The 25,000-nt window shown below is 36.7% G+C and overlaps 1 protein-coding gene across 4 annotated transcripts in view; it reads right to left on the bottom strand.

Moving 5' to 3' along the window:
* LOC135216142 (prohormone-4-like) overlaps positions 1 to 22,398 on the bottom strand; it is a 262,623-nt gene extending 240,225 nt beyond the window's left edge. For 2 of the 4 annotated variants that reach the window (XM_064251230.1, XM_064251231.1), the window contains exon 1: positions 21,909 to 22,398. In XM_064251230.1, coding sequence (XP_064107300.1) covers positions 21,909 to 22,029 — 121 coding nt within the window. In that variant the 5' untranslated portion in view covers positions 22,030 to 22,398. The remainder of the gene's footprint in view (positions 1 to 21,908) is intronic. The other 2 variants (XM_064251232.1, XM_064251233.1) reach the window with 2 other exon arrangements.
* Positions 22,399 to 25,000: the final 2,602 nt, after the last annotated feature.

Raw genomic sequence — 25,000 nt, 5'->3', positions numbered from 1 at the left:
AATGACTCTGTGGGTCCCAGTACTTGGCTTTATGCCTAAATCACATATTCCATTCCATTCATGAAAAATAAGGTGAACATTTTGAGAGAACAGGATTCGCGGCCGGGTTTATATAATTATCCTCGAGTTGTTGGAAGATTTTTTTTTTACCTTTCCTAGATAGTTTGTTTGTTTGTTTGTATGGTGTTTTTACGTTGCACGGAACCAGTGGTTATTCAGCAATGGGACCAACGGCTTCACGTGACTTCCGAACCACGTCTAGAGTGAACTTCTATCACCAGAAATTCACATCTCTCACACCTCAATGGAATGCCCGAGAATCGGACTTGCGGCCTCGAGGTGGTGCGCCAACACCATACCGACCACGTAAAAACGTAAACAAAAGACTACATATCATGAAGATAATGACCCCGAACTTTGATGGGAGTCACTATCTAGGAAATATCCGATTTATTTATTTATTTATTTATTTATATTTGGGGGGGTGGGGCGGCGGCTGATAATCTATAAATCCTTTTCAGAAAGCCCTGAAGACATTTCATTTTAAGAGGAAGAATTTATATGTATACACTTTATATTAAGATGAGGCATTTATATACAAATTTCAAGTGTAAAAGGAAGACCGTATGAATACATTTCAGCAAATTAGGAAAACACTTCATTTTGAGAAGATAAAGTTGAAAATCTTTTCAAGAAGCAAACTTTTCAAAAATTCACTACTTATTAGTAGAGAAAGCAAATTACCACCTCCAAAGGATTTAGTACCTCAAAATTCTGTAACAGTGGCAGCTGAAACATTCAACTCTATGCATAACAATAAATATTTCTTAGCAACGCATAAACATCGAAATCATAACACTTCCTCAGCAATGGCAACAGAAATATTCATTAGCAACGTGAAAGGATCGAAATCGTAAAACTTCCTCAGCTATGAAAACAGAAATCATACCAAAAAAAAAAAAAAAGTTCACGAATACCTTCCGCATAAATATCTGCCAAGTGAGACGAAAAAAAACTCTAAGATGCTTCTACCATTCAGAGGAGACAAATTCATACAGACTTCTCCGCACTGAGAAGACTGACGCATGAGTTTCTTGCTCACCGAGCAGTGCTGGAAACCCAAGCGAAGGATTTCGCAGGATATTTCGGTCTCTCCTCGGCCCGATAAGAAACGACCTGCAATTCATTCGAGAAGGACTTGCTCGGCGTCCTCTGGCATCGTGCTGTTTAAACTCTATTTGAAGCTCGCTGTCTCGGATTTGTCACCGTGCCAAGTAAACCTTCTCCACTCTCCCGCCTCCCTCCCACCCCGCTCAGTCTTTCCCATTTCCAACACAATGCTAAGACTCTCTCTCTCTCTCTCTCTCTCTCTCTCTCTCTCTCTCTCATGGTCTGTGTGCTCTATAATACTGTAGGCATTCTCACTCTATATCCCCCTTTCAGATAATAAGGTGATTTTAATGGCTATTATATATTGCAGGTTTTCTATGTGTATAATCACTATGCCTTCATTCGAGACTTTTTGAGGGAAAAAATACTCACTCACTCACTCTCTCTCTCTCTCTCTCTCTCTCCTTTCATTTTAAAGAGAAATGTCTGGTGATATCTATTAGTAATAAGAATGAAGGTCTCTCTCTCTCTCTCTCTCTCTCTCTCTATCTCTCTCTCTCTCTCTCTCTTTATTTTAAAGAGAGAAAGTAGGTGATATTTAGTACCAAGGATCAAGGTTATCCTCTCTCTCTCTCTCTCTCTCTCTCTCTCTTTATTCTAAAGAGAGAAAGTTTGTGATATTTAGCACCAAGGATCAAGATTGTTCTGTCCAAAATGACCTAACAACCAAATTTGCCTCACACATCTTGTCAGTATCGGCCTAGACCTACTTTCAGGAGGTCAAATTGGTAAGGCTACGGGATGGCCCTCCCTTGGTCTCCTCATCTAATTATCTCTCAAAGTGGAAAAACCTATTAACTTCTCTCTCTCTCTCTCTCTCTCTCTCTCTCTCTCTTCTCTCTCTCTCTCTCTGTTCTGACTAGGGTAACCATTTCCGTACGTCTGATATATAAAATGTTTTTTCTTATACAAATATCCTGAAAATATACATGTACAAATTTTCCTTAAAACGCACGGAAACACACACACGCACACTCGAACACACACACACACACGCGAACACAAACACACTCTTCCTTTTTTTACTGTACTTATCATTTTACGTTATATGAAAAATTTCATTTTTTATTTTTTTATTCCGAATTTGTTTTTCAGTGTCTGTTTCTTTTATAACAGAGCTTCGAAAACGGGACCAAACGTCTTGAAACGTCAGCAGCTGAATAAAGGACATAGAAGGGAATAAAGAACGGTCCTTCCCCTCGAACCAATTTATATATATATATATATATATATATATACTATATATTTATATATATATGCATAGAAATATATGTATATATATAATATAAATATATATATATATACATGCATATATATATACATATACATACACGTATACATAAAGCAACATCCCGCCCAGACAGACAAAAGCACCCGCCCATTCACAATTACACCGAGCGACTCCCTCGCGCTCGGGCGAGTGAAGCAAGTTCATTATGGAGTTTCCAACTTTCCTTCGTCATTTTTTTCAGCGGTTCTTCGGCCGGTGATGAGGATGATAATGCGCTCTAATAGATGCAGATGGAACGGGGGGAGAAGAAAGGACCGAAGGGAATATGAAAAGGGACGCAACAGATGTCGAAGGGAAAGAGAAGGGAGAAGAGAAAGAGGGAAAGTCGTATTAATGAAAGTTTGAACATGTATGCATACATGGATATATATATATATATGTGTGTGTATGTACTATGTATATTCATACATACATAAATATATATATATATGATATATATATATATATATATATATATATAAATGTATATTTATTATATATATAAATATATATATATATAAAGTATAAAAGGCCCATTAAACCAGTCTGGTCTAAAACTAAGGACTATATTTCGGTGGACTGACTCCCTTAGTTTTAAACCCGAGTGTTTTAATGGGTCTTTTACACTTGAGACGTATCCTGTTTTAAAAGAATAATTTATTTACATATACATATATGTGTGTGTGTGTTATTGTATGTATGTATGTATGGTACATATATACGTAATCCATTCAAAAGAAGTAAGACGAGTATATGTACAGAAAAAATAGCAATAAAAAAATTAATTAAAAAATGAATTACGTCTTACAGACGATATGTATACAAAATGAAAGAGAATGAAATAATGAGAAAAAGAGAAGTATGAGAAACTGGGAGAACAGAAGGATGCACGGGAGGGGTAAGGATGAGAGAGAGAGAGAGAGAGATGAGAGAGAGAGAGAGAGAGAGAGAGAGAGAGAGAGAGAGAGAGAGAGAGAGAGAGTAGGGTAATAAAAGTTCATTCCTGAAAACGACACAAGGGACCAGACCTTATTTTCTTCCTGTTACCTACTGACAGTTGGTGGCGAGGTGCTAATGAATTACTTAAAGACACTTGTCTACCTCAGGGAGTTACTAAATTAGCAAGCCATTGCATTATATTAAACTGAGAGCCGTTACATTTACTTGATCATTTCAGTTGAACAATAGGGGAATTTTATACATAAGGGACGTGTTTATCTACTTGACTATATAAATATATATATTTGTGCGTGTGTGTGTTTTCATGTGTGCTGTTTACATATATATATAAATACATATATATATATATATATATATATATATATATATATATATATATATATATATATAAACAGCAGCACACATGGAATATATATATATGTATGTATATATATATATATATATATATATATATATATCTATATATAGTAGAGAGAGAGCGAGAGAGAGAGAGAGAGAGAGAGAGTTCCAAGGAGTCACAAGGATTAGGATGTTTCAAAAGACTTTTTAGTCCACCCTCGGAGACATCATGTGTGCTCACTTAGCTCTAGGAGCAGGTTTTACAATTCATTCACGGTGTTCTAATGATTTTGTCTAGAGAGATACCTAAGATGGGTAGAATACCCAAGGCTTCCCTGTACACCGACGTCTTTGGTATTGGAAATGAAACTGAAAGTTGTTGAAAAAGTGCGACTACATAATGATGAGACTCATGGCCACAGTACTACGAATTAAGAAGCGGTGCAAGTCATTGGCGTTTTGTGGTTAGAAAACAGACCTCAAGATGGTTTGGACATGTGAATGTATTGGGATGAGAATCGGTTGGCCAGGAAAGCAGTCAATATTGAAGTAATATGAAGAAAACCTTCGCGATGACCCAGGAAAAATAACAAAAGTAAAAAGACAATAGATGAAGATACAGACTTGATGGCAGTATAGGCAGAAAAGTGCATTAGACCGAGGACGGTGCAGATAATCAATTTAAACCAAAACCTTACAGGAAAGAGCCGATGTAAAACGTTTATAATTATAATGATGACGCTATATCTGCACACACACACACACACACACACACATATAATGTATGTGTGCATTTACAAGTAACGATAACTACCAGCACATGCTGTAGCTAAAACAGAATGATAACTGCGTAAGGTACTCACTTCAAAGAACAGAACAGATCCATGACTGCCTGCGTAAGGAAACATGACGGAGATGGAATATCCCCGAATAGCTCTAAAGGCTACGTAAACTTCCTTTGGGCCACAAACCGTACTAAGACTACGGCAAACTCCTAAACCGAATATGCTCATACGCTGGAAAGTTCTGAATTGTGTTATTACGTAACAGAGATCCAGAATCATATATACCTCTGAGTAATGCCTGGTCAGGAAGCCTGAACTGATTCCAATCAAGGTAGAGGGAATGGAATTCCCAAGGCGATTCTCCAAGGAACCGGTGCTGGGAATGGATTTGGGCTTACGCTTGTGAAAGTCATTTAACTATTTGCCTGTTATCGTACTTCATGACAGCATAGTCAAATGACGATATTGAGGTTTGAAACGTTTAAAAATTGCGATTGGAGTAGAATAGATACAGTGAATTGGAAAAGACAAGTACAAATTATGTGAATGTCTGGGTGCCGATGAGTGGGTTGTTGGTGATTACCATCAGAAACAGAATTATGATGGCAACACATTATGAAGGACTATTTAACGAAATAGGTGAATATGGGATTGAACGATACAGTAACTCATTTTGAGAACTAAAATCAAGATAAAAAGGATGCGCTGGATGCCAAGAGGCTAAATTATTATTATTATTATTATTATTATTATTATTATTATTATTATTATTATTATTCACAAAAATCTCAAAATAGCACGGTCACCAATATGGTGAAAACATCCATAGTAGCTCAATTCTCCTCCTTCTCAAGATTGAGAACGAGAATGGAGCAGATTCTCGACAGCTCTCGTTCCGTACGTATGTATGTATGTATGTATGTATGTGTATGTTTATATGTATATATATATATATATATATATATATATATATATATATATATATATATATATTTACATTTTATTATATATTTACACTTACACCGATGTGGGTTTATTAACCGTTATTGTTTTATTATTTTTGTTTTGCTTTGATCTATCACATTCATCTTATTCGACTGTGTGGTATTTATAGTGTGGGGTTCCGGGTTGCATCCTGCCTCCTTAGGAGTCCATCACTTTTCTTACTATGTGCGCTGTTTCCAGGAGCACACTCTTCTGCATGAGTCCTGGAGCTACTTCAGCATCTAATTTTCCCAGGTTCCTTTTCAGGGATCTTGGGATCGTGCCTAGTGTCCCTATTATTATTATTATTATTATTATTATTATTATTATTATTATTATTATTATTATTATTATTATTATTATTCCGAATCAGAAAACATTCATATAGTACCAGATTAAATCAAAGGACCAGGAAATTGTTAAGAAACCTTCAAAACAATTAAATGATAAGAGAAAAAAGCGAAAAAGGCGAGAATCCCAAATGATTAAAACATTTTTTTTTTTTTTTGTCATGGGATAGACATGGCCGCGGGAAGTAAATCGTCCTTATCTCCCTCCGTAAAATTGACAAAAAGAAAAAGAAAAAAAAGTAAATACATTTATCAACCCAAACAGCACAACAAAGGAAACAACAGACAAGGATCTCAACAGCCTATTTCACAGACAGATTGAGTCAACAAGGTCTGTATCTGATGCAGTAAACTGTATGTAAGCTTGACGCTTGGAAGCCCCGATTGCATAAACTAGAACAACAAAGGGTTCCAAAGTTTGTTACGCCTCAAAATACGCTTTATGCAATTCTCTAGGTACCAAGACCTATCATTTTAATTTCCACGTTAGTGTACTTACTACCCAATCCTATATTTTCGCCATAATAAAAACAAATAAAAAATGCGCCGAAGAAAGTAATCGAGTTTTCTGTACAGCCGCTACAGCGTATAATCAAGGCCACCTAAAATAGATCTATCTTTCAGTCTTCTTAATATAATGCTGTATGAACCGCGGTCCATGAAACCTTAACCACGGCCAGGTGGTGGCCTGACGTATATCGTTGCCAGATGCACAATTATGGCTAAAGTTAACCTTAAATAAAATAAAATCTACTGAGTCTAGAGGACTGCAATTTGGTGTGTTTGATGATTGGAGGGTGGATGATCAACATACCAATTTGCAGCCATCTAGAGTCAGTAGTTTTTCAGATCTGAGGGCAGACACAAAAAAGTACGGACGGACAGACAACGCCGACACAATAGTGTTCTTTTTAGAAAACTAAACACGAGAATAGACAAGCAATTTCAATTTTTGTACTTTTTTCCATTTATTCTCTTAATCAATTCTTGCTCAGATTTCCTCTCAACTTGCCTTAACAAGCAGTTTACACAATTCTCTAAGAGTCTAGAGCTATCATTTTAATTCATACATTAATGTACTTACTACCTAAACCTATATTCTCGGGATAATGTATAAAAAAAAGAGAATAGACAAGCAATTTCAGCTTCGATACTTTTTCATTCATTCTCATAATCTATTCTTGCTCGCATTAACTCTCAACTTCCCCTCTTACGAACAGTTTATACAATTGTGTAAGTACCTAGAGCTATCATTTTAACTCACACATTAGTGTAATTACCACCTAAACTTACTATATTCTTGTCACAATGGATAAAAGAAAAAAATAAACAAGCAATTTCAACTTTTATACCGTTTACATTTATTCCCTCTACCAAACATCAAACTCTTCACTAGTTGTTGCCTTTTCTCTTCACCCTCACCAATCAGTACAGTATTTGATCATAAATCTGCTCGTTAGTCAACTGCAGTGCGTTGCACGTGGGACGCCGAAGGTGAGAGGCTCGCAATTTCATCCCAAAATTCTAAATGAAACTGTGAAGAATAGCAACTACGCTACCCCCCGGCCAGCTTCAGGAGGAAAAGTTATTATAAATGAGAAATATATTCATAAAATGAGTAGAAACACTGAGATATACACACATACGCATATATAGATATATATATATATATATATATATATATATATATATATATACATATATATATATACATATATATATACATATATATATATATATATATATATATATATATATATATTATATATATATATATTTCCAGGTGTGTCGGATTCTAGGTACTAATCTCTTTATTATCCCTATCTGTCAGTTATACGACCTTTTGTGTATTGTCATTTTCTCATGTAAGTCAGTTCGTCTGCTAAGTAAAGGACGTTTGAACGTCGAAAGATCTCGCGGTTACTCCGTTGTTTATTTTCCCTCGTGGCATATACCTTTATATATATATATATATATATATATATATAATATATATATATATATATATGTATGTATGTATGTATATATAAATGAATATATTACTTATATAAAATTCAACGGCGTTTACCTGGCCCAGCCCTTAACAAGCGGCAGTAGACAACATCCCCAAACAAGGAATGAATAGCGACGGCAAATCTATGCCATCAGCGCGTCTTCGCCTCGCTTGAATAGCTCCTCATCACGGCCATTAGGCCCCTGTCATGGAATTACTGGATATAACTTAACAATCCCACCACCCTATTTCCTACTTCCTCCTCCTCCTCCTCCTCCCTCCTTCCCCGTCTCTTAAATACTCTGAAGGTCCTTAATGACTATTTGGTAGCCGTCATCACCCCGGGTCTTAATTGAGCAACGCGAAGGGCAATGGCCTGCCTCATTCCGATCGCGTTTCTCTTCTCCTCTCGGGGCTTCTCAGATTGTCGCTTCATGATAAAGGATTGCTGTCAAAGGAGAAGGGGGAGAGAGGGGGGGAGGGGGAGAGGAGAGAACATTGCTGTCAAAGGAGAAGGGGGAGAGGGGGGGGGAGAAAGAGGATTGCTGTCAAAGGAGAAGGGGAGGTAGAGAGAGAAAGGATTGCTGTCAAAGGAGAGAAAGAGAGATGGAGAGAGGATTGCTGCCAAAGGAGAGAGAGAGAGAGAGAGAGAGAGAGAGAGAGAGAGAGAAAAGATTACTGCCAAAGGAGAAGGGGGAGAGAGAGAGAGAGAGAGAGAGAGAGAGAGAGAGAGAGGAGAGAGAGTCAGGAGGATTGCTAGTCAAGGAGAAGAGAGAAATGAGAGAGAGACAGGATAGCTGTCAAAAGAGAGAGAGAGAGAGAGAGAGAGAGAGAGAGAGAGAGAGAGTTACAAGGAGTTACAAGAGTGCGCTTTAGGCTTTTCTCACTGATAAAGGTAATCTGTCGAAGGAAAGGGTTGGTCGTTTTCTTAATGATAAAGGCTGCCTGTCAAAAAGAGAGAGGAGAGAGAGAGAGAGAGAGAGAGAGAGAGAGAGTTTTCTTCGTATAAAGACGGTTCTCGTCTCCTCCCATACTAGCCATTATCGGTGCTATAATCTTCACGCCATTTGTCATTATCAATAATATTATTTAATTAATGTATCAACATCCACCATTCTATTTTAATTTATCCTTTGCGCAAAACAGATAAGTTTCTTGGAATCATAACTCATATTCTAACATAGTTCACAATACTGTTTAGGGGACTAATTCGAATAATTGTTGTTTAATCGATTTTGTCAGTTTAAGAATATTTAAAAAATAAAACTATTTTTTTCAGGCATACACTACAACAAAATTAACATTATTTCTATAATTGCAGTATTCTATCATGGTTACACAACACTGTTTAAGGGAATAATTCAATATAACTATTAGTTAATCGATTTTGTCTGACTAATAATATTTAAAAAATAAAGTTATTTTTCAGGCATATATTACAACAAAATTACATTATTTCTACAACTGCATTAACGATGTCATCTGCAGCTGCAGTAACTATCTGAGACCAACAAAATTTCAACAAAATCTCAGATTGAAAAGACCACTGATATCATTCAAACGCCATCTTAAGGAAAAGTATCCTTAGCTGTACATGGGCAGCACAGCTGTGATTCTTTGTCTTATAACTTAAAATAATAACAGGAGGAGATACAAAAAAAAAAATATTTGTCACATGAAAAATTGATAATGTCCAGACGTATGTTGTCCACATACTTGAGAACAAAATTTATTAAAAACTATTTTTTATGTTTCTCGAATACTACTGGGTTTTTTTTCGTAACTTATATTATGACACCTTCATCCATTCAATTTCATAGCTTTTGCCGGGAACTCGAGTCACACCCGGAATCATTCAATCAATACTTCAACGTAACCAGAATCGTTATCAATATGCGTCGTCAAATTCAACAGAAATCGTTCGCCTAATATTTCATCTTATTTGAAATATTTCAATTGGGGCATTACGTCTAAATGCGTTCGCCAATTTCGCAAGTTTATTCTGAACGTGATTGCTCGTTGCAATATTCACTTTCCTGTTAACTGGACATTTGACACTTCGAAATTCGCCTTGATGAAAACCTTAATTCCAAATTCTTCAGATTCTAAAAAATAGGACAACTTTTTTATATAGAGTTGTTGAACACCTCATCAATATATGACGTACAAGGTATCCATAAAGTCCCAGTACCATTCTGGGCAATAAATACTTGCAATGGTACTGGGACTTTATGGACACATTTCTAAAATCATTAACAGGCATATTCTTCCACCTGATTGCCATTTAGCAGTAGAAAACGCAATTGCAGGAAATAATTTCTCAAATTCTCATATCAATCTGCAAGAACTTATTTTGCAAATTCAAACATATCCCAATCAGACATTTGGCAATCAACACACGAATTAGTAACAGAGACTCAATGGTCCACTCACAGTCAACGGGAGAAAAATCTGATTGGACTATCGTTTTCCTTCCATTAATTAAAAAAATATCTTATGAAAGCTCGTTAACTATTAATGTACAACAGTAGAAAGAATTATCCATAATCCTGACTACTATTAATTTCCCGTCACAAAGAACTACAAGTACTGCACGAATCGTTTCTATGATAATTCAGCCGATTAGCTGACAGTCCATATGTCCCCCCCCCCCCCCCCCCCCAGCCCACCACCACCACCACAAAAAAAAATAAGAAAATAAAGTTTTGCTTCGCAATCGAGTTAAAAATAAAAAAAAAATCATTTGGTTGCCCGAATACACACTGCATCCACTAAAAAGCCAAAGGAAATTATTTTGGACCATTGCATTGTCATCGTGTTTTCGATGCTCTGGTGAACTTCACGCGCGAATGCCTCTTCAAGTTCCAGTCCATTCATTTGAAAAGCGGTATCTAGTAAATCCTTTTTATGTATTCTGCGAACAGATGTCTACTGGATAAATGTTTCGATGCGTTTATAGCAGATTTGCTGTTTAAAATGGTTCAAGATTTTCATGCTCATGGCAGCTGTCTATTTTTATTGCTGATTCATACAGAAATAGGATAAATAAAGGTTGTTTCCTACAGTCAGACGCAAATAAAAATAGACTGCACATGAAGTTTGAAAATAAAATCTCCTCTCAGTTCACGTTTTACTGAGCAAAATCCTTCTTGTTAATATCAGTCAAAATTTATTTCCAAGAATAAGCGTCAATGTATCGGCAATAATAATAATAATAATAATAATAATAATAATAATAATAATAATAATAATAATAATAATAATAATAATAATAAGAAACACCAGCTACCTTGCAGTAATAAGTGGTAAGAGCACCAACCCGAAAGTGATATAAAACGATCAGGCAAAGATCCTCTGAGACTATGGTATCAGAACAGATAGGGTGATACGTGCAAAATCAAGAAGAAAGTATCACTCATTGATATCGCAATACCATGGGACACCAGAGTTGAGGAGAAAGAAAGGGAGAAAATCGATAAATATCAAGACCTTCAATTAGAAATAAGAAGGATATGGGATATGCCAGTGGAAATTGTGCCTATAATCATAGGAACACTAGGCACGATTCCAAGATCCCTGAAAAGGAATCTGGAAAAACTAGAGGCTGAAGTAGCTCCAGGACTATGAATACACCCAGTCGAATTGGAGGACTGTGATAGCCCAAAATAATAATAATAATAATAATAATAATAATAATAATAATAATAACCTAGACTTCACGAAGTGCTCAGTAATTCTCCCGAGTTTTCTTTTACATTTTCTTGGCTAAAAAGAATGTATATTTATTGAAGATGAATAAATCAATATACACCTGGCGATGCTCATATTCTAATTCAATAAGGAGATATCTAATAACGTGTCCAGTATTAGATGGCTAGTATCCTCATTCTCGGTGACGGCTTATATCGTGTCTTGCGTACGATATGGGATGCCTTATGTGTACTAATTCCTATATGAGAAGACTAACATCCTGAATCCTGTATAAGTCACATCCTAATCCCTTATGGGAACACTCATACCTCTATTTTTCTCAGAGTAGGATAATACCCTGATTTCTGAATGAGATGGCGCACGCCCCTTTTCCTATTTGTCTGGGCAACTGTACAAATTAATGTATACGACGGTTAATATCAAAGTTTCTATAGGAGGCAGCTATTATCCTGCTTCCTATATGGGACTCTATAGACACACTGTACATCACAGAGTGAGCTCCCCGTTTACACTTGCCGTCTTTTATCCCAGGCCCAGCTTCTCACACCACTAGTCCCTATATAACTCTTATAACTCTACGGGCTGCTCTATGAGCAAGAGCCCGTGCTGGTACGAGGCCAGCTTAATCTTCAACATCAGCCATATATAAGTATGAAAATAAATACATCTCTCTCTGTGCACTGGGATGGTAACTTCGCATTTCGTCTTGTCAATTCTCTCCTGTATTGCCGTCATTTCTAAAGGTATGGGCGCACCAGTCATGATACAAAGAGAATAACTTAGGAACATATGCAGGGCATAATTTACTCATTTATGGACACTATGTAAATCATCTCTTATAAAACCTCGAATCAACTCGTACCAATAGCGTCATGATTCATTTCAGGTGAATAAGCCTACGCGTTGAACACGGCAGATTTGATATATTTCCGATTAATTTAAAAAAATACAAAATCTAAATACTCTTCTACAAATTGAGCCGAATTTTGTACTGGCTTTGGGATCAGACACTCACATGGAAACAGATGAAACCAAAGTACAAATCGCCAATCAAACTCAGAATGTACCCCACCTGCCCTGCACATGAACTAGTCCCCTCAAAGTTATGCATATTTTCCGACTATATTCTCAGAACCCCAAACCCCTTTTTAAAAATACAGAGGTCAGTGGGACGGGCGAACCAATGTCAGCGTCCAGCCCAGGTCCTCTGAAAATAACACCAAAGGGAAGGATAAAGAGGGGTTGTGCCTAAGGTCGAAGAAAGCGATAGACCTAAATCTTGAAGCAGACGAAGAATTGCAGTGGTATCAAAGAAGAGGGAGATGGAAGCAGGGAATTCAAAGGCCTGTCGTAGTGGGAATGGAACAGTCACAGACAAGTGAATTACGAACACTACAGTTTACGACAACAATATATTTTGGCACATGACCTTACAAATTTGCCAACACTGAAGAGGTGAATGCGGCCAAAACGCAGTAGAAAAACGCTTACGAAATAATCAAGAGGATCCCTCTCACAAAGATTGCTACGAAGCCCCCTTTCATGCAGATACTCAAATAGTACTAAAAACGGTTCATGTTCGTCTTTGGTCACTTTTTCCCCTAAAAGTTCCGTTTAATCATACCAGATGCCCGACCTCAAAAATTATTCCTTTCACACATTACTCCCTCATACGTCTAGAAGGATACTTCCATGAGACAAAAGATTCATATTCGCAGTAACTCGACGAAGACGTTGAAGAGACAAGCTCTATATTTATCTAGTTGACAGTAGATAACAGGCGTTGGAAAAATATGAAAGGGATAACGGATACGTTGTTATAAAGTCACATCGATAATGTCACTGGTGATCGTAATGAGGACATTAATGAGGATGATGAGCATAAAGATAATGAAGAGAAGGCTTTCGTCGTAATGGAGACGCCTCGGGTATTTTACATTTCCAAAGCGAAATTGATATGTAATATGAAATTAATACCCTACAGTATTTAAGAGCTCTCTATTTCTAATCGTTTCCCACACCCCCTAGCCACTCCCACCCACCCCCACACAAACACACAGCCCTCTCTCTCGTCCCTTGATCTAATTTTCTATTCAAAATATCCCTCAGTGAAGATATCTAAAAGCTTTCCCAAAATATCTTTAAGAATAAGGAAATGGGCTGCTCACTGTTTACAAATTTCTTTAATATCTGTGGAAAAAGCTTCATTCTTTATAATGAAATGAAATTAATAATCGGTGAAAATTAGTTTCACTGACAAGAATTCAATGCCTTAAATGCAAAAGTATAAGCACAAACGCAATTATCCATAGAACTTCACCAAACGTATTTATGTCACAACTATAGCTGGTTCACATAAGGTAGATTCTTAGACGAGCCCTTGTTTGGCGGCCGCTGATTGGCTGGGAGCTGCCTACCTCCCGGTTCCAGCCAATCAGCGGCCGCCAAGCAAACGTCTCGTCAGCATAGGGCTCGTCCAAGAATTTACCTTAAGTGAACCAGCTCTACATAGAGGTGCTATGAAGATTTTTAAACATTTTGGAAATCGTAACAGACGCTCCAGTTTCTTAAGGTTGATGAAGCCTTTCTTTTTATTTAAAGCGTTTTTTCGCTCGAAAGCCGGGCCTGAACTGTGTAGAAATATATAATAGTCAAAGCCATACATAAATCCGTGTATACGAGTAAATAATACTAGTGAAAAAATATTTTAACTCCGCCACAAACTTCAGTACAATCGCGTCCATCATAAGACTCACTTAGTTTCAAGGTACAAAAGTCATCTTTACAAAAGTCATCTTTCAAATCATTCATGAGGAAACTTGAGAAAACTTCACTGGTCTCAGAAAACAGACGACATATGGAATAAATGACATGCAATATTATAACAAGCAAAGGCTTCTAAAGGCGATTCATCCAAGTTGCACCAGCAAAATCGTACTGTACACGATTTTACGAATTTTTACGGAATTTTTGCATCTTCCAGGTGAATAAATAAAATTGTATTAAAAGACGGGCGAATGCACAGATACCCAAAGTTAATCATCTGTCACTGGAGATATAACTGTTTTAGAAATAAAATAAATATAGAGCTTCCTGTAGACGAATATGTTTTCTCCCTAAAATATCCACTAAAAAATATTCCTCCTACGTAAAAAAAAAAAAAAAATGATAGAACGCAAGTTTTGAACATGATTAAGTCACTATCATATTCTGCCAAAGCAATATCACGGTCTAGCGGGCAAATCAAAGTTATTTTTTCTTTTTTTTTGGTGAACTGCGACAAAAAATTATTGAGTGATGGAATGAAAATCGTTATTTTGTTCTGTAAATACATACATACATACATACATATATACATATATATAGATAGATAGATAGATAGATAGATAGATAGATAGATAGATAGATATGCATATATAAAAACATATATACATATACAATTAATATAATGACTCCAGAATGTATTGGTAATTACGTTTTCTGGCAGATTTTTGCGATGAGGTGCGCGTCCCATGCCATTCTCCATCTAGCTTGCCGTCCACCAACTCCGACCAACTACCAGGTACACATTTCACTGCTTAAATGAATTTCTATGGAACAAAAGCTATAACGTTTCCACCTCGCCTGGTTGATCTTGGGGGTTTTCGCTGTTTAAGCAAAAGTTAATTACCACTGGACTACGTGTACATACATACAAACAAACAAACATACATACATACACACATATATATATCAACTTATAATAGTAGATTCACATCAACCGTGCATTTGATGTCTAGGCCCGTCCCCTACGACGCTCCTGATTGGTTGCTGATAAGCCAATCACGGGGATGGAAACCCTCAGTCTCTCGAGAGAGTTCACATGGGCAGGATGTATGTTCCACCTATCCTGAGGGATACGTCTTTCAAACGAATCCTTTAGGAGAAGTGAAACATACATCTTGCCCATGTGAACTCTCGAGAGAGAGACTTAGAGTTTCCAGCCCTGTGATTGGCTTATCAACGGCAAATCAGGAGCGGTGAGGGACGGGCCTAGACATCAAATGCACGGTTGATGTGAATCTATTACAGTCATCAACCGCACAAAAATTCAATACATAATAATTCATCAATCTGTATTGATGAAAAGGATGATTTTGGAATCAGAGTAGCAGGGTTGAAACACTACTTTGCATGTATGAAGCAATTACTTTTCTCTATAAATATGTTTATATATATAATGAACGCATTGATATAGCTTCGAATTCTGCAAAACACTAAATATGACGGTATTCTAATAACCTTGTGTTTAATGATATGCAAGCACCGTGTTGCGAGAAAAAGGCTACATATCAGGAATTCATGCTGCAATAAAAGTTTTACTATTATTATTATTAAATCCCACAGAACGTAAAGGATAACAACTGCTTAGGTAGATCTTCACAGAAAAAAATCCTCGTCATTAAACAGAAAATCAAAAGATATAAGGAACCAAGTGATTATCGAACGGACGTCGCAAAAGCATAGGTCAGAATCGATCGCAAGGAAAATAAACTCAACATACGAAATATTCATCAAAATATTATTATTATTGGGAAGAACTCTCCATCGCGAGAGTATATATAATGTTTTAAGGGGTCCACAATAATGAAAAATGTTGCGAGTTCGTGTACAATTTTAAAACCCTTTACAAAAACCTTTCGAACCCTTCCCTGGGTTCATCTTCAGTCCCCAAAAAAATTATACACGAACTCGCAACATTTTTTATTTTTGTGGACCACTTAGAACATTATTATTATTATTATTATTATTATTATTATTATTATTATTATTATTATCATTATTATTCGCAGGATGAACCCAACTCATACGGCACTGCACTGACTTGTAATTCAAGCTGCCAAATAATATTAAGTGTCCATTTGACAGAAGTAACGTAAGGCGATAGGAAACAGAAAGAAAGAGACTACCTGTTAGAAAAGAAAAATAAATTAACTAATAAATAACCAAATAGCTAAAAATATAAGTAAATTATTAAAAGACGAGAATTTCTTTAACTTCGTTAATAATGAACTTTTTTAAAGCGCAAACTACACGACATCATAACTTCTGCATGAACGGTAATCGACCATCCAGACCAAATCGCAAGGGCAGAGACCACGGACGACACCATACGGTCAAACACCACTCCGTGTGAACCAAGGTATGATGAACCTTCGCGCAATAGGTCACCGTATTTATGACGGCCTGACCTAGATTCCCATAATGGGAAGGTCAGCATATTTCATCTGACATGTGGCTTCCTTTGGGGTTAGTCACTAGGGTCAACCCGTTTATCACTGGGGATCGTGGTATCGTGGGATCTGGCCTTTTTTTTTTTTTTTTTTTTTTTTTTTTTTTTTTTTTTCCTTTTTTTTTTTTTTTTTTTTTTTTTTTTTTTATGTCCGAGAAATTGATATAGAGGTTTTGTCTAATCTTCACAAGTTGCTACATATAAATGCCTGAGTATGTGAGGATATATATACATTTATGACATATATAGAAGATATATATGCATTTATTTAGATATATACATGTCATGATGATCTATATATATATATATATATACATATATATATATATATATATATATATATATATATATATATATATATATATATATATATATATATCGCAAAAAACGAACGTGAGAGAGATTAATTTAAATATCCTGAGAGACTTAGAGAGAAAAGAAAGAGAGAACGAAAAAGCCTAAAAACGTGAACCATAACGAGATTAAGAGGACAAGAGAGAGAGAGAGAGAGAGAGAGAGAGAGAGAGAGAGAATATTTATCAAGAGAGACAGCGAGAGATAGAGAGAGGGAGAGAGAGAGAGAGAGATGAGTTGAATGATGGTGAGAACAGCCCACTGAGCAGGAACTGTCTCATAGCGTTACTTGATTATCCTATCCGGAGCTCTCTCTCTCTCTCTCTCTCTCTCTCTCTCTCTCTCCTCTCTCTCTCTGCTTCTACAGTGAAGAATTTTTCCTCTACTACATTAAAGAATTTATTTCCTTCTCTCTCTCTCTCTCTTCCTATCTACTTTCTCTCTCTCTCTCTCTCTCTCTCTCTCTCTCTCTCTCTCTCTCTGCTTCTCCAGTGAAGAATTTTGTCTCTACTTCTACAGCAAAGAATTTTTTCTTCTCTCCTTCCTCTTTTTTCCTACTCTCTCTCTCTCTCTCTCTCTCTCTCTGTGGTAGAGCACATTGTCGAAGACATTTTTGTAATCAACACTACCACCGTATCATGTCTGTGTGTTTAGCGGGCTTCGGTTTTACGAGCATTCTCTCCACTTCGGCAAGAGACCACGAACACCCAAGCAAGACAACCCACGAACTTAAAAGTGGCCCTTTTTTCACTTCTTCTGAGGTTAATATTTTACATTTTCTCGGTCAAGTAGACAACAGTGATTTCTCTGGTTTTGGGAAATGAGAAATTATTTATACGCGCAAAAATCGTACCCTGAGGTTTTTTTATGCATTCTTCTGCATTTACACACACAAACATATATATATGTATATATACGTGTATATATATATATATATATATTTATATATATATATATATATATATACACATATCTAATAAAAGGAGCCCATAACTCAAAATATACGTAGAAAGTAAGTACTGTATTCCAGAGACTGCTGTCTCTCTTTTCATTACCTACCTGAAGAGAGACACAGCAGTCTCTGAAATGCAGTACTTACTTTCAATATATTTTGGCGTTTCATGCGCTCCTTTTATTAGATAAACTTCTGTTGCAACAGAACATTTTTATCAGTCGTATACGCACATGTAAATATAAATCTCCAGAACACCAACGTATCAGATAAATGCCGAGGGAGAGGAGATATCTAATTCAATTCCAAGCTATCTGCTTGATTGACATACATTATACATGTTCGTTATTCCGTAGCATTTTAAGCAAACAAGACTTTGGTCGACGAAAACCGACGAGGAATCAGCTAGAGTACTTTATTGTTTATAGATCAAATACGGTAGCATATGGAATGGGGGCTAGAGGTATAACCGCCATATTATTATAATAAATAAAGCTATTGTCGGGAGGGGGAAATAAATATTACTCTTTGTAATAAGCTTTTGGGAGAATGCGTATGCTATCATTTTTGTGTCATCCAGCTAAGAGAGAGAGAGAGAGAGAGAGAGAGAGAGAGAGAGAGAGAGAGAGAGAGAGAGAGAGAGGAATATTATCTCTTAGGGCAAATAGCTAATCAAGTATGACCAAAGGAAAAAAAGTATAAAGTTAGAATTGACTAAAATCTGTAAGAGAGAGAGAGAGAGAGAGAGAGAGAGAGAGAGAGAGAGAGACCATACGGTGGAACATTCACTTTCTTTAGAAACGAATAGTTACCCAGCCTGTCCTGACAAAGAGTAAAACTAAAAGGCTAGAAATCGGATCAGCATCTATACAGAAAAGAGGAAATCTGAATTTGACCTCGTTAAAGCCTCGACTATATAACCTGAGAGAGAGAGAGAGAGAGAGAGAGAGAGAGAGAGAGAGAGAGAGAGAGAGAGAGAGAGAGAGAGAGAGGGCGTTAGCATTTAACTTTTTAAAGACAACCCACGGCCTTTGGGACTATAAACCTAATTCAAACTCCCAAGAAATGCTTCTTAATCTCCAAAGGCCCCATCGACTCATTTACGAAGGAATAATGAGGTTATAGGGAGCCCCTTTTTGTCCTCAGTCGCGTGGAAACGTAAAGGAGTGAACATAATAAAGGAGCTTACAAAGAAAGGGCATATATACCTACTGTTTTGGACCACTAACATAAAGGGGCATTTCGGGCTTTATGTCTTAGAAATGTTTATTGTAAAGTAACCAAAAAGTGCAATAGTTTATCCGTCGTGCCCTATTTTCTCTCACATTAAATATATATATATATATATATATATATATATATATATATATATATATATAGTATATATATATATATATATATATATATATATATATATATATAAGGTTACTAACACCCTTTTTTTATTTCTGATCCTACGTGATGCTTGGGACCTTTCAACAGCAGGGTATACCGGTGAAGGAATCCGGGATCGTCCCACGGACCCTACAAACACAAGCCCTAGCTATACCACTAAACATGCATATACATATACATACACACACTCATATATATATATATATATATATATATATATATATATATATATATATATATAGAGTGGGCCCACATTCGAATCCCATAAGAGATGGAACTTCAATTCATTCGAAGATTTAAACAAAAAATTAAGGTATGGGGCAGTTAACGCATAAAACTTGCATACCGATTAAACTACAGCAAAAACCTCGAAAGCCAATATGCAACGAAGAGGTTACCAAAATAACAAGAAACAGGACCACACGGAGAGAGAGAGAGAGAGAGAGAGAGAGAGAGAGAGAGAGAGAGAGAGAGAGAGCAGAAGCGGCCTGAATACTATCAAGTGTTCTGCCAATTAGCTAAAGACCGTTAAAGGCGTCTCTACTTGGTTTAATTTACGACTTCCTCGGACAATACAACAACGCCACGGACGGAGATGATCCTTATGACGGAGTCCCGTCCACTGTACGGCGTACAGGATACCATAGAGAATGTGGAGCAGGGCAGAAGGAGTGTTCGGTAAATGCGTAGAATGCATACGATGACTAAATTGATAATCATACTTCACGGAATGTACAGCATGATTCAAAGAATAATATGTACGTACATCAGTCGCATACAGTTTTCTTTATAACATCATAAAGAATGCTCAGCATACCTTATTAAATGCAGAGTAATAACAAAGAATGTATAGTGTACAGCATGAAATAAACTGTACAGTGAAGGATAATGCAACGCAGGAAAAGTATTGCATAACCAGTAATTTACAACTTATTACAAAGAATGTGCGACGTTCTTAAAAAACGATCACGCACCACTTATTTATTTATTTATTCATTTATTTATTTATTTTAGAAGCCTGTTCTTTATGTTTATGCAACTTTTTGATAATATTTTGTAAATATTCTTTTTATTCTGATGAGATTTCTTTTCCCGTTCAATAAATGCTATATTTGAGGTCGTGAAGTTAATTTTACATATTATTTAATGTACTTACAATTTCGAGGGCAATTGCTTTCTTTGTAACGTATAACCATTAGAATGTTCAACTAATGCTTAAATATACAAATAATTTGAAGCTTGGAAAGAGTTACAGGTTTTATACACAAAGTAATTTTCCAATAAAGAGGTAATAAAAACTTATGATTACAACAGCATTGTCAATTACAGTCTCTGCAACAAGAACATCTAAAGTCCTTGCAAGACGTTCAGCACCCTGCTGTCTTCATGTAAGCACGAAGTACAACGAAGGATTCTCCTCCTCCACACGCAAGCACAAGGACAGTGAAGGACTATATTGTCACCATGCAAGCAAAAAGGACAGCGAGCGGTACTTAAGTTGCCCACGCAATGACGAGGAAACATGAGTTTAGTTTATTCATTCAAGACAATTTCTTCGAAGGAATTCTCCACACACACACACACACACACACACACACAGAAGAGAGAGAGAGAGAGAGAGAGAGAGAGAGAGAGAGAGAGAGAGAGAGAGAGAGAGACTTGATTTGTGTTACTGAATAATTTCATGAAACCAGTATTTTTCAAATTTTACATTATATACATATAGATAAATACAAATACATATATATACATATATATAGCTTATATATGTGTATGTATGTATGTATACGTAATATATATATGTAATGTAAAATATGAAATATACTGGTTTCTTGAAATTATTTAGCAACAAATCAAACCGTGTATCAAAAATAGTTTTTGGGAAACAGAAAACGGTAGTCAGATCAAAAGACGGGAACAGAGAGAGAGAGAGAGAGAGAGAGAGAGAGAGAGAGAGAGAGAGAGAGAGAGAGAGAGAAATACTTTCTAGGTTTAGTTTCAGGATAACAAATCGTCGACATTCACATATACTTAACAATGAAACAATTCTTCAAAAGACATGGATTCCATAGCAACAATCGGTGGCTAAAATCGAAATAATATAATAAGGAATAAAAAAAAAATTTATATTCAGGTAAATGACCTTCGAGCCATCGAGAAATAAACTGATAAAGAAGTAGTATTATTATAACTATCTTTACCGTTCTTTTTCGTAAAATGAGAAGAAGAAATATGGGGATGATTTTATCATCGTTATTACAACAAAGTCACGTCGTATTCCTTTCGTTTTAACGAAAAACGTCAAATGGTTTCAGCCTGACTAAGATAATGAAATCAGACCTCGGCCCTGAAGCAGCATGCTGACGTCCTTACCTGATCTCTTGGTGTGCTGCCGATGTCCAGGGAGGTGGCTGATGTCAAGGGCTGATGCTGAAGACGTCACCATGACCAGAACCAGCAGGAGAGCTGACAGACTGCTTGTAAACCTACCCATGTCTCCTAGTAGCACCTGTCTTTCCAGGCAGATTAAGTTCGAAACCAGAAGTCCAGAGACCACAAACACTCACACAAAGACACAAAAGACTTTCAAGAGGCAACAAAGTAAAACCGAAACAAAGTTTGATCCTTCTTTTTTTTTTAAGTCTTTAGCCGAAAGTCTTCCAACTGAGTTCAAAGGATTCCCAGCAGCAAGAGGAACCAGATAGACGCCAGCAGCCCGATAAACGATAAGATCTCTCAGAGAGCAGGTGGTCGTCGGAGACGGGACAGGTGCCGCACAGGTGGTTGGAGATGTGGCGCTCAACAGTTGGGAGCCTCGGACGCTCTAATATGGCTCTCGCCACTGGTTCGCTGTGCGAGTCTTCACTATATACACTTCTCTCACCCCCACACACCGCTCGGCCCGCACAGCTGCGATATCTTCTCCCGCTGACCTTCGGCCCGGTTTCAAATTGCATCGTCCATGTCATCTGACGTGACGTGATCGCCGTAGACTAAATCTGTTCTGTAGGATATAATCCCCTCGAATATGAAGTTCATAATACATGTGATACTCAAAAAAATCTCATGCTTTTTAGTGTTGAACAAAGTACTAAAACCGGCAGTAATACCGGTGGCACTGTAACGAAAATTTCCAGAATGATACGTTTGCTCCTAGAGACCTGCGCTAACGAGGAAGAGACCGACCAATCACCGCCGAGTAGCTCGAAGGCTGAGCCAATCGAAAAGGGGCTTCCAGTGTTTTGCTTTCCCGCGCCAAAGATCATCAATGCGCCGGTGGCAGGGAGAAGAATATTAGTCTTCTGCCACCTGAGCATAAGAACGAATATTCCTCCGGCCCGAATGTTCTATGCTCCGTTGTAGAAGCGAGGGGAACAGGTGAAGGTGGGGGAGCAACAGTCCAGACTTGGGCGTGTCTAGTGCCAGGTGCCCCACCTTCCCCTCGCCCTAACCTTCCTCGAGCCACACACACCCACACGCCCGTACCTGACGATATATACATACATCTCAACACAGAGACGTTTTAACGCACGCCTATGTGTGTGTGTGTTTGCGTGTATGTGTGTGGGCGTTTACCCAAGACAAAGACAAAGGGAAGAATTTGAACGGCACTGGAAAACTGTTCAGATGATTCCCTTCCAAGGGCGGGGCCGCGGGAGGAGGAGGCCTTTGAACCAAGGCCCTTTGATAATGAGCCCGGCGTGAGAATCTGGTCTTGGAAGTCCGAACTCATATGGAACAGGGCTTTCCAATCCTCAGTGGGTGTGATTAGGACATTCCCTCCGAACTTTCGAGCTCATTTATCTTTCCCGGTTTAAACTCAGGTTTAAACCTGGATTTCCAGCCTAACGAGACACTCTCGCATGCAACAAGGAGTTTCCAATATAATACAAGAAAGGATTGGATTCCATTTGTGCAATTCCAGAGGGAATTATATTTTGTTCATCCTTCTCAATGGATTGTCTTCCATCAACGACTGACTTTCGCCATTGTTTTTACAAGGCGACTTGTCTTCTCCATGTGCTCCTCAAAAATTGGATTGAATTCAATTTATTTTCTTCCAAAAATGAAAAGATAAAAAAAAAAGTTTGATTTCTCGCAAAAGGGATCAGTAAACGTTTGCTCTTCCAAAAAGGGATTCAATTTGGTTTGTGCTATTCCAAAAGGGGCCATTTTCCATAAAATACTAAACGACAGCGCTAGAAATACTATTTTTCCAACCCGTGATAAATAAATAAATAAATAAGGCATTTCCCTGGCGGTGCTACAACCGCCGAGAGAAATGTCACATAAATACATTTCCCGGCTGAGTTATGTTTTCATGAAAAGATAGACATGCAATCATGTCAGCTCTGGGCAGGTTAATACAGCAAGGAGATTAGTTTTTCCTACCAAAAATCATGAAATTGTCAGCAAATATCACCACCAGGTTGGGGCATGTTTCGTTGCTTTCGTAGTATCGTAAATGGCATTTTAAAGATTAAACTTATGAAAAGGCAAACTTCCTACACTAAGAAACACACATGCATACCTATATATACACACACACACACACACACACACACACACATATATATATATATATATATATATATATATATATATATATGTGTGTGTATATATATATATACATATATATATATATATATATATATATATATCTATATATATATATAGTCTCAGTAATTGGGCGGCTGCTTGGAAATCTTAGCTTGATGATAACTTGGCACTATTATCTATCATCAAGCTATATATATATATATAGTATATATATATATATAATATATATATACTATATATATATATATATTATTATATATATATAGAGAGAGACGAGAGAGAGAGAGAGAGAGAGAGAGAGAGAGAGAGAGAGAGAGAGAGAGAATATGTATCTGGTAAAAATGACCAGTAGATTCTACTTACACACACACACACACAAAAGCCTGTGTAATTGTCTAAATACAGATATATGCCGAGGGACAGCTATTTTTATAATTGTGATATGCATAACGTTCAAATACAATCTTTGTATGACTATATAAAGAATCCAACATGATTTTCAATTTCTCAAGTAGTAATAATAATAATAATAATAATAATAATAATAATAATAATAATAATAATAATAATAATAATAATAATAATAATAAAACGCAAAATAAAGCTACCGTTACCTGAAAACAAATACCCAATGTTTATTCGCGTGTTGCACCAATCCATCCTACAGTTTTGCTTATGTTCATCCATACGAGCTTCAATTTCTTACAGTACAATACCAACAAACGAGCATGCATACACTGTATGCATGCATACTTGTGTTTGTATGTATGTATATATATATATATATATACATAGATATAGATATAGATATATAAGCACACACACACATATATATATCTGAATATTATATACATATATAATACTGGACACGAGTATATGGACACAAAGAAACTGAAGCAACACGT

This window comes from Macrobrachium nipponense, chromosome 6 (genome assembly GCF_015104395.2).
Source record: "Macrobrachium nipponense isolate FS-2020 chromosome 6, ASM1510439v2, whole genome shotgun sequence".
Lineage (NCBI taxonomy): Eukaryota > Metazoa > Arthropoda > Malacostraca > Decapoda > Palaemonidae > Macrobrachium > Macrobrachium nipponense.
This window is presented reverse-complemented; position numbering and strand designations above follow the sequence as displayed.